The sequence below is a fragment of the Leptonychotes weddellii genome, chromosome 15 (assembly GCF_054177405.1).
Source record: "Leptonychotes weddellii isolate Sample4059 chromosome 15, ASM5417740v2, whole genome shotgun sequence".
In the NCBI taxonomy this organism is placed as follows: Eukaryota; Metazoa; Chordata; class Mammalia; order Carnivora; family Phocidae; genus Leptonychotes; species Leptonychotes weddellii.
This window is the reverse complement of record NC_138383.1, coordinates 18,582,015-18,592,200: the sequence shown is the minus strand read 5'-3', so window position 1 is coordinate 18,592,200 and position 10,186 is coordinate 18,582,015. Positions and strand designations below refer to the sequence as shown.

At 58.1% G+C, this 10,186-nt stretch overlaps 2 protein-coding genes across 3 annotated transcripts in view; both read left to right on the top strand.

Moving 5' to 3' along the window:
* The first annotated feature begins 357 nt into the window (after nucleotides 1-357).
* Nucleotides 358-10,186, top strand: part of LOC102742731 (keratin, type I cytoskeletal 19) — a 187,875-nt gene continuing 178,046 nt past the window's right edge. The window contains exons 1-6 of one of the 2 annotated variants that reach the window (XM_006746889.3): nucleotides 359-865; nucleotides 2,911-2,993; nucleotides 3,218-3,374; nucleotides 3,678-3,839; nucleotides 3,954-4,079; nucleotides 4,210-4,591. In XM_006746889.3, the coding sequence (XP_006746952.1) occupies nucleotides 425-865; nucleotides 2,911-2,993; nucleotides 3,218-3,374; nucleotides 3,678-3,839; nucleotides 3,954-4,079; nucleotides 4,210-4,464 (1,224 nt within the window). In that variant the 5' untranslated portion in view covers nucleotides 359-424 and the 3' untranslated portion in view covers nucleotides 4,465-4,591. Of the gene's footprint in view, nucleotides 866-2,910; nucleotides 2,994-3,217; nucleotides 3,375-3,677; nucleotides 3,840-3,953; nucleotides 4,080-4,209; nucleotides 4,592-10,186 lie in introns of those variants that run through there. The other variant, XM_081805018.1, reaches the window with a different exon arrangement.
* The window catches only part of LOC102746811 (keratin, type I cytoskeletal 15), a 4,245-nt gene continuing 3,751 nt past the window's right edge, over nucleotides 9,693-10,186 (top strand). The window contains 1 exon segment of the mRNA XM_081805935.1: nucleotides 9,693-10,178. Coding sequence (XP_081662061.1) covers nucleotides 9,792-10,178 — 387 coding nt within the window. The 5' untranslated portion in view covers nucleotides 9,693-9,791.

Below are 10,186 nucleotides of genomic sequence, written 5' to 3'. Positions count from 1 at the left end.
GTTTTCAAGCCTGGGTTAATCTTAACAGCTTCACAGGGGAGGGTCAGAATGTGAATGAGGGTGTCTGTGTGTGTGATGGGGGTGAAGAAAGGAAGGAGTGTGCTAGGAGGTGAGGAGGTGTGCAGTCGAGGCTCCGGGACTCCGGACTGGGCTGGGGTGGGGCAGTTCCCCGCAGGGCCGCAGCAAGGAAGAGCTGGAGGTAGAGGCACCAGGAACTGACCAATGGGGACAGTGCCCGTATTTGCACCCAGGAGCCTGCAAATTCCTCGGGGCTCAGATATCCGCCCCATCTCCTCCCACCTCTCCCCTTCTCCCTCCCCCTCCCCCGCCCGCCCCGGGCATAAAAGGCGCCAGGTGAGGCTCTCGCCACTCCTGTCGCCCACCGCTGCTCCTCTGACCAGTGTCGTCCGAGTCCTCCTTCGCCATGACTTCCTACAGCTATCTTCATTCGTCCGCCACCTCGTCCTTCGGGGCCCTGGGCGGCGGCTCCCTGCGCCTCGGGGCGGGAGGTGCCTTCCGCGCGCCCAGCATCCATGGGGGCTCGGGCGGCCGCGGCGTGTCTGTGTCCTCCGCCCGCTTCGTGTCCTCGTCCTCCGGGGGCTACGGCAGGGGCTACGGCGGGGGCTACGGCGGCAGCGTTGTCGGCGGCCTGGCCGGGTCCGACGGGCTGCTGGCGGGCAATGAGAAGCTCACCATGCAGAACCTCAACGACCGCCTGGCCTCCTACCTGGACAAGGTGCGCGCCCTGGAGGAGGCCAACGGCGACCTGGAGGTGAAGATCCGCGACTGGTACCAGAAGCAGGGGGCCGGGCCCGCCCGCGACCACAGCCACTACTTCAAGACCATCGAGGAGCTGCGGGACAAGGTGGGCGGCGGCCCAGCTGCGGGAGGTGCACCTGCCGCGCGCAAACCCAGAGTAAACCCAGGCCCGCGGGCCGGGCGAGGCCGGGGGAGGGACGGCAGCCACCCGAGCCACCACTTGGCGGGGCGGGAGCTAGCCCGTTAGGACGTGGGAGGGCCGCAGCGTGGGGCAGAGAGCTGTGGGCAGGTGAGGAGGGGCAGGGCGGTGGGGCAGGAAGTGGATGCCCGGGTATCGGGAAGGGGGCAGGCTAGTGGGTGGGGTGTGCAGAGGCGGCCGGGGCGGGGCTGGTGGGCGGGGAGGCCTGGGAGAGGGGGTCCGAAGGAGTGGGAGGAGATGGGACAAGGCTGTGGGCTGCCCAGAGGCCTTGGCCCGGGGCCGCGGTGGCAGCAGGGAGACAAGCAAGAATTTGGCCTGAGAGGAATGCAGTCCACCCCGGGCCAAACCTACCCTCCGCTGCTCCCGGCATGGGCCCCTCCGCATTCCTTTTCTCTGGTGGGGCAGGTCTGGTTTCCATCACGCTCAGGCTGAAACCCCTCCTGCCTGCCACACCGTACTTAGGAACTTCTAGGAAGAATGAGAAGGGACATATGCTAATGGCCTAAGGACCTGGTAAAGGCGGGACATAGACGCAGAGGACCGGCCCCCCCCCCCATCCTTTTTGGCAATAGTTCTCTGTGGGTGGAGAGTCCTGGGGTTGGGGGTGCTGGAGCCATAGGTCTAACAGGGAGCCCCTAAGGGCATGCAGGGTGGGGCTTGGTCTCCACCGTCAGGGAAAAGCTGGGAGCTCTGCCGGGAAGAAATGTTATCAGAAGCCAGTGGGACATTTAATGATCCCACCTGCTGGGGCTCCAAACACGCAGCTCCCCACAACGTTGCCCAGTGCCTGCCATGTGGCCTGCATGGTGCTGGGTGCCAGGGGCATAGAGTAGAAAGACCAGACCTGTGGACAAGGAGGGACAGCTAGAGTTGTAAACAAAAAAATAGAATACTGCTTACACACTTAAAAAAATGGTAACCTAACAAGAAATACATTTTACCATGTACCTTCACCCATTCTCTTTCTGTTATATACACACCCAAAACGGAAGCAAAACTTTATTTATTTATTTAAAGATTTATTTATTTATTTGAGAGAGAGAGAGAGCAGGGTGGGGGGAGGGAGAGAGAGAATCAGTCCTCAAGCAGATTCCCGCTGAGTGTGAAGCCCTATGCAGGGCTCCATCCCAGGACCCTGAGATTGTGACCTGAGCAAAAAATCAAGAGTCAGCCATTTAACCAACTGAGCCATCCAGACGCCCCACCAAAACTTTCTTGAAATAATTCTTACCGTACTGTGGGTGATCTCTTCTCATATTTTATATTCTGTTCAGGTTCATTAAAAAACTATGCAAATTATCTCCCAGTACAATGACTAATGAGTCATGACTTGCTCTTTGAAAAACATAAACCCGAGTACCTTAATCAATGGTGTGAATATGCCCGTCACAGCAGCGGGACCTCAGATGGGGGTGAACTTGGACAAGAAATCCTGAGCTTCATTTCCCGCCTCTATAAAATAGGCATACCCACTGACCTGGCATGAAAGATGAGGTGCAAAGTGCTTGTCACATAATTGATGCTCAACAAATGGGAATTCCCTTTCCTGAGGCAGAATGTGCTTTGAATGGGGCTACGGACAAAAGTACCCCAACACGTCATCTGGTTTGCAGATCACTAGAGTCTGCCTCCCCTAAGACCATTTAGAGTTTCCCTGGGTACAGGTCTCAGACACTTTCCTCCCAGACTTACCTCCATGCCCTCCCACACCCATGCCCTACCCCCTGTCTCAGCGCCCCTGACGATGGTTTCTCCTGCTCCAGCTCCTGGGCATGGACTGATTCCAAGACCTCCCAGAGAGCAGGCCAATGGACAGCTGAGACATGGCTGGGGCTTTGGTCTCTAGGGGGTAGAGGCATACTCATTTGCTCTCCTCTCTCTCCTAGGAAGAAAGGGGGTGGGCAGTGCCAGTATACTAAGCTGGTGACAACTTCCTGCCTCTTATCTTCCAGATTCTTGGTGCCACCATCGAGAACTCCAAGATTGTCCTGCAGATCGACAATGCCCGTCTGGCTGCAGATGACTTCCGAACCAAGTGAGTATGTGTTTGCCTCAGAGGGCTGCAGAAGCCAGGACAGGGAAGGAGGGGCAATCCCAGACCCTTTGGGGGCTCAGTGCAGTGGGGGGACTAGACTCTGTCCTCACCCCAGCTGGCCCGAAGCAACCCTCTCATGGACTCCTGAACCCTGGGGGAGATGGGGGAAGTCTTCAGGGGTTCAGAGGAAATTCTGGTCTGACTACACCTATTTCCTCTGAAAGGTTTGAGACGGAGCAGGCCCTGCGCCAGAGCGTGGAGGCCGACATCAACGGCCTGCGCCGGGTGCTGGATGAGCTGACCCTGGCCAGGACCGACCTGGAGATGCAGATCGAGGGCCTGAAGGAGGAACTGGCCTACCTGAAGAAGAACCATGAAGAGGTGGGTTTCAGGCTGGGCCTTCTGTTCATCCCACCCCAACTTCCCAGGGCTAAGGACACTTTTATATCCTGTATCCTCTTGACTGTGACCACAGTTGCTGTACCCTCGATATGGCCCTGGGTGTGGAGCAGGGCTCCCAGGGCTCCAGCAGGGGATGGTGGCCACCTGGTCTATCTCTCGGTGCTGGCTCCGAGGTCCGCACCTGAACCAGCCCCTTTCCCATCTGGGGGGTGGGGGAGTGACCTGGCCCAGGCCCAGCAGGCTCTGGGCTCTGACATGCCCATCTCTGCTGTGTCTTTCCAGGAAATCAGTGCCCTGAGGGGCCAGGTGGGTGGCCAGGTCAGTGTGGAGGTGGATTCCGCTCCGGGCGTCGACCTTGCCAAGATCCTGGGTGACATGAGAAGCCAATATGAGGTCATGGCTGAGAAGAACCGAAAGGATGCTGAAGCCTGGTTCACCAGCCGGGTACGTAGGGGGAAGCAGGTGTCCTTTGGAGAGGTGGCAGGGAGAGAGAGCTTCATGCCCTCAGGCAGAGGTCTGCCTCACTGCTTATTCCTTCTGCCTGCTCTCTTCTTGCAGACCGAGGAGCTGAATCGGGAGGTGGCTGGCCACACAGAACAGCTGCAGATGAGCAAGTCGGAAGTCACTGACCTGCGGCGCACCCTCCAGGGTCTGGAGATCGAGCTGCAGTCTCAGCTAAGCATGGTCTGTACCCCCCGCCCTGTGGGGCGCACCCTGGTGCCCTCGCAGCCTTGCGCAGCCTGGGCCGTGGCTGTGCCCTTGCCCTCTCAGGAACCAGTCTCCACTGAGTCTCTTTCCCTCTCCCTGCCCTCAGAAAGCCGCCCTGGAAGGCACACTGGCGGAAACAGAGGCCCGCTTTGGAGCCCAGCTGGCCCAGATCCAGGCTCTGATCAGCAGCATGGAAGCCCAGCTGAGCGAGGTGCGTGCCGACACTGAGCGGCAGAACCTGGAGTACCAGCAGCTCATGGACATCAAGTCGCGGCTGGAGCAGGAGATTGCCACCTACCGCAGCCTGCTGGAGGGCCAGGATGCCCACTACAACAACCTGCCCACCACCAAGGCTCTCTGAGTCCAGCAGCCTCCTGGGCTTCCTGCTCTCCTGCAGAGGGAATCCCCTGGGTAGGGCCATGGAGGGGAGGGACCCTACCCCTGTCTCTTCCCCCTGACCTGCCAATAAAGTTTTATGGCTCGAGGAAGGATGTTGGGTTTGTTTTTTCGGCCCATAGAGATGGATCTGTTTGGGTTTTATTTGGATCAGAGTGCACCCTGTCCCAGGAGAAGGAAGAGAGGGCGCTCACCAACTCCTACTGGTAGGCTAATTCCTGTTTGCAGAACTCTTCGTTTATCTAACCTCTTCCTTAAAATAAGCTTGTGAAACAAGCATTGCTCCCCCCTCCTTTCTTTTAAAGATTTATTTATTTATTTGAATGAGAGAGAGGGAGAGCTCGAGAACAAGCGTGCACAAGTGGGGGGAGGGGCAGAGGGAGAGAATCCCCAAGCAGACGCCCCGCTGAGCGTGGAGCCCAACGCAGGGCCAGATCCCAGGACCCATGAGATCATGACCTGAGCTGAAACCAAGAATCGGAAGCTGTTGAGCCACCCAGGCGCCCCGCATTGCTCCCTTTTTACCGAGGGGTAAACTAACGGTCAGACAGGTGAGGTGGTTTGTTGTAGATTTAACTCTTCTAACATGGCAAAGGTGGGATTTGAAACTGTGGGTTTTTATTTTTTTTTTCAGATTTAGTTTTCTCTCCACTTTACTCCCTCAAGGGTTGGTGTGTATTTGTGTGTCTGAAATTAATGTTTACTTGAGCACCTAGTATGCACCATTTGATCAAACAACCTTAAAAGCTAGTTAGTGTGAGTAACATCTTATAGAGCTAGAAACAGGTTCAGAGAGGTTGAGTAACTTGTCCGAGGTCACACAGTGACTTCATGGCAGAGCCAGGACCAGAAACTAGGTTTCCTGAAGGTGCCACCCTGTATGTACCCCATTCTCCTGGGATTGCTGCTTTTTTTTTTTTTTTTTTTTAAGATTTTATTTATTTATTTGACAGAGAGAGGCACAGTGAGAGAGGAAACACAAGCAGGGGGAGTGGGAGAGGGAGAAGCAGGCTTCCCGCTGAGCAGGGAGCCCGATGCAGGGCTTGATCCCAGGACCCTGGGATCATGATCCGAGCTGAAGGCAGTCGCTTAATGACCGAGCCACCCAGGCACCCCAGGATTGATGCTTCTTATGCCAGGTCCTCAGTACCTGTCAGTCCATGTGAGGGCTTAGGACTAGGATCCCCTGCGGCAGTTCCTTTCGATACATTTCTCCACCTAACTGAAGGAGAGCCTGGGGCTTTGGGGGTCAGAGCCTGAGTAATGGGGGCAGGCATCCCACTCAGAAGGCTGAAGAGGGTATACCGGTCAGTGTCAGTGTGTGTGCATGCACTAACACATTCATCCATCCCCGGGCAGCCCCACATAAGCCCCTTACGCCCACCAGCTCATACCTGGGCCCAGAGCCTGGAATGGGACCCAGCGGTGACCTGGACCTCCCGTACGGACCCCCAACCTGGCTTACCAGAGGCTGGTCCTAGGCCAGCAAAGGAACGTAAGTCCCAGCTTCCTGGTCTAACTCTGCCCTTGTGTGGGTATGGTCTTGCCCCTGTGGTTTACAGTTCAGCTGCCAAGAACTGAGGCCAATTAAAGATAAATAAGTAGTCCCACTTCCCCTTGGCTGAGAGGTGCAGGCTGAGTGGGTCTGTTAGGTCCCACGGATCTGCCTGATCCTGTGCTGGAGGGGGGCCAGCGAGGAGCACTCTACCCTGTGCCCCCAGAAGGTCTGGAGGGGAACACGTGGTCGCCATGAGTGCCCAGCGCTGTGTGAAGGAGGCTGTGACCCAGTCATACCCTGTGCTAAGAATCCTGAAGGAGGCGCTCTTTCTGCCAGTTTCCTGTGGGTCTTAGAGACCTTCCTTAACTTGCTTCAGGTCACAGAACTGGGGAGCCCAGAGCACAGCGCTTCCTCCTCTCCCTGGGCCGGGAGCCCCTTCTGCCACCTCCCGAGCTATTCTGCTGTGGCCTCCAGCACTCACAGCCCCCCTCTCCCACTTAAATTTAGAGGCCTGGCTCACCCTCAGGCTAAGACTGCCCAGGGATTTTTGTCCCCTGTTCATGAAAGCCTCTGTTGTCACAGCTGAAACCCTCCCCTATGCCCCAGAGGCCCCTGGAAATGTGGCCGTGGGGTGGGGTCTGGGCCCAAACAGGTGGGGCAGGTGACTGGGTCGCAGGTCTGGGTGTCAGGAAGGGAGCCTTCCTTTGTGTGTGTGTGTGTGTGTGTGTGTGGCATGGGGAGGCAAGGGCAGGGACAATTTTCTGTCTCAGTCAGGGAGCTGAAACCAGGGGTACTGTGTTAACAGAGAGGCTGGGATGGAGGAGAGGGAGAGGGAGGGAAGGAGAGAGAAGGGGAGAGGATTCACGGGGTGAGTCTTACCCTCCCTGCTGGTCCTTGTGACCACTTCAGTTCGCAGAGCATTTCCTGTCAGTCATAGGCACAGCACCATCCCTGGGCGGCAGGCTGGGCAGGGGTTATTTCCATTTTCCAGATTGGTAGACTGAGGCTGAGAGAGGCGGCTGGATTACTAAGAGAGCCACATACCTAATAGAGGAGGAATTATCCAGGCCCCAGGGCTTGTGCTCGCTCTGTCCCTAGCATCTCCCTGGGGAGCGGGGAGGTGAGGGGTGGATGTAGGGAGACCACACCCGCATGTGTCATCGGATGCTGTCCGGGACCCTGTAACAGGACTCAGTGTTAATGGTTCCATTTTTTTCTTTTTGTGTCTTCTGGTAAAATACACACATAATTTACCATCTTAGCCATGTTTAAGTGGACCGTTCTGTGGCATTAATTCTGTTCACATTATGGTGCCATGAGCATCACCACGCGTGCTCAGGACTGTTTCCATCTTGTAAAACCGAGACTCTAAATCTGTTAAACGGTACCTCCTTCTGTGATTCTGACTACTCTAAGTACCTCATGTGAGTGGAAAAATGGCCCAATGTTAAGTTGGGAACCTGGCTCAGAGAGGTCGAGTCACACCCAGAGGTGAAGTCCAGCCCAGGCTTTTCCACTGGGCCGCACATCCCATCCCATCCCAAGGAGAGAAGGCCCTGGGGACAGCCTGTCTGCAGCAGGCAAAGGACAGAAAATGGCACAGCGTCATGGGTGTGCTGCCCGGGGCAGGGCCCTGGGCTGCAGCCTGGGCCGGAGCCAAACAGAGCTGGGTCCCCGCCCTTGCCCTGCCTCCCCACCTGGTGCTAATGAGCAGGCACCAAGTGGCCCAGACCTTGAGCTCACAGGAGCTGTTTGCACTTGAGCTCACAGGAGCTGTTTGCTCACAGGAGCAGGGATTTGTGACTGGGGCAGCTGCTGCGCCTGCATGGGCCTGATAGCGTATGAAAGCCACCCCTTGAGGGGCGCTGCAGGGGAGTCAGGGTGCAGAAGAGGGGCTGGCTGGGGCCCAGGCCTCCCTCAGCCTGGGGTGATGGCGTGCGATTGTTCCCCTGTTAACTGCTGGGGCCGTGATGTCTGCAGAGGCTTTAATGAGCTGTGGCTGATCTGAGTTTGATTATTTTTCTTTCAGAAGAAAAGACAATACCCTCCTACCCACGAGCCGATCCCGCACTGTCTGTGCCCAGCACTCAGAGGCCCGGCTCATCCACCCCCATCCACCTAGGCCTTTGGTCCTTCTCGCACCACCCTGGCTCGGTGGGGAACCTCAGGTACTGAGCCCCACTGTCTGCTTCCTTAGAAGATGGGGAGGCAGGAGGAAGCAGGCTGGGGGCTCTCGGGCCTAGGGTGGAAGCTGAAAGTGCCCCTCGCCACGGGAACACGTCCAGGGTTTCATAGGCAGTAATTGATGGAGCCAGGATTTGAACCCGAGCCTGAGGGACTCCGGAGCTCCATCCACCTCACTGTGCTTCAGCCCTGGACTAGATATCCTTCTGACTCTCCAGATTGGCCTTGCTTCCCTTCCCAACCCCCCCGCTCTCCCGAAACCCTGGAGCCGGGGCCGGAGGGCCAGTCTGTGTCTCCAAGTGGCACTGTCTGCATGTATTACGTATCCCCAGAAGCCGGCCCCTGGGTTGGCGGCCGAGAGAAGGGCTCTCCTGAGTGTTCAGCTCCCCTCTCTGGCCTCAGCATCCTGCTCGAGAAGAGGTGTCTTCCCGTCTGCCTGCCAGGCCTCCCTGAATCCTCCTTCCCGACACTCGGGCACGTAGAGCCCTCTGGGTTGGGTCCCTCCCCGGCCCCAAAGCGCTTGACAGGACAAATCGAGTTACTCTGGCCCTGCTCTGCAGGGACATGCCCTCTCTCTGGAGAAGGCAGGGGCTTTCTGGACTGTGCTCCGTTCTTATCTGCAGACGTTTGCCCCGACGTGTCCCAGGAGCAAGCAAAGGTCCAGTGACATGTGCAGTCGGCGGGTGGTGGGATTATCAATCAGCCCCTTGTCAGCCCCGAGCCTCCTGGCCTTTGTGAGAGTGCCAGTGCAATGGGGCTGGGGGCTGGGAGGGAGCTGGGGGGAGAGGACAGTTGGGGGGACGGGGAGGCATGGAGGAGGAGGGTCCTGCCGCGTCAGGGAAGAGACAGACGTAGGCTTCTCTGATCACCTTAGCTGGAACTTGACTCATGACCCCCCTCTCCTGTCTTCAGCCTGTCCCCCGTGGGCCCTGCATGCCTCCCTGTGCCTCCGCCCCCTCCCCTCCCCTTCCCTCCCCTCCCCTCCCTTTCCCTCCCCTCTCCTCCCCTCCCCCATGCTGAGCCATGGCTCTCCCCGGGCCCTGCAGGCTCGCACGTGGGGTCTGTGAGTGGGACAACACAGAGCAGTGATGGGGAGTGGACTCTCAAACTGAGAGTGGGGAGCAGGCTGCCTTGGGGTGAGGGCCCTGGGCCGGTGGCAGCAGAGAAGTCCAGCGAGGGCAGATCTGTCTCGAGCTGCGCCCACCCTGCGGGCGGAGGCCTGGGAGCTGCGGAGTGATTGGGGTTTGCTCCCTGCTACTCTTGGTGTTCTCCCAGAGCCAGAGATGAGCCTGCATTGGAAGTGTTAAAACCATGGCCCTGGGGCAAAACACCATTCATTCTGAATCATCTCTTTTATTGCACTGAAAAAAAAAAGAAAGAAAAGAGAAACTCCACACCAACCACGCAGAGGTGTGCAGGCAGTTGCGTTTGAACACAGGAGTTGGCTTCCCTCGGGGGGTGGGGGGAGGAGACGCGGTCCCACAATACCCTTGGAGGGGTATATAAGGAGCCCCAGGCTGGGGGATGACCGGCCGTGCTCTGCGCTCAGCCCAGCCTGCGCTGCCCACCAGCACCTCTGTGCTTGCGGAGAACTCACCCGCTGCCTGGCCATGAGCACCACGTTTCTGCAGACCTCTTCCTCCACCTTTGGGGGTGGCTCTACCCGGGGGGGTTCCCTCCGGGTTGGGGGAGGCGGCTTTGGTGGGGGGAGTCTCTGTGGGGGCGGTGGAAGCCGCAGTAGTTTGGCTTCTGCTAGGTTTGTGTCCTCCGGGTCAGGAGGGGGCTATGGGGGCGGCATGAGCTGCAGCTTCGGTGGAGGGGCTGGTAGTGGTTTTGGGGGCGGCTTTGGAGGTGGCTTTGGAGGTGGCCTTGGAGGTGGCTTCGGCGGGGGCTTCGGCGGGGGCGATGGCAGCCTCCTCTCCGGCAGCGAGAAGGTGACCATGCAGAACCTCAACGACCGCCTGGCCTCCTACCTGGACAAGGTGCGCGCCCTGGAGGAGGCCAA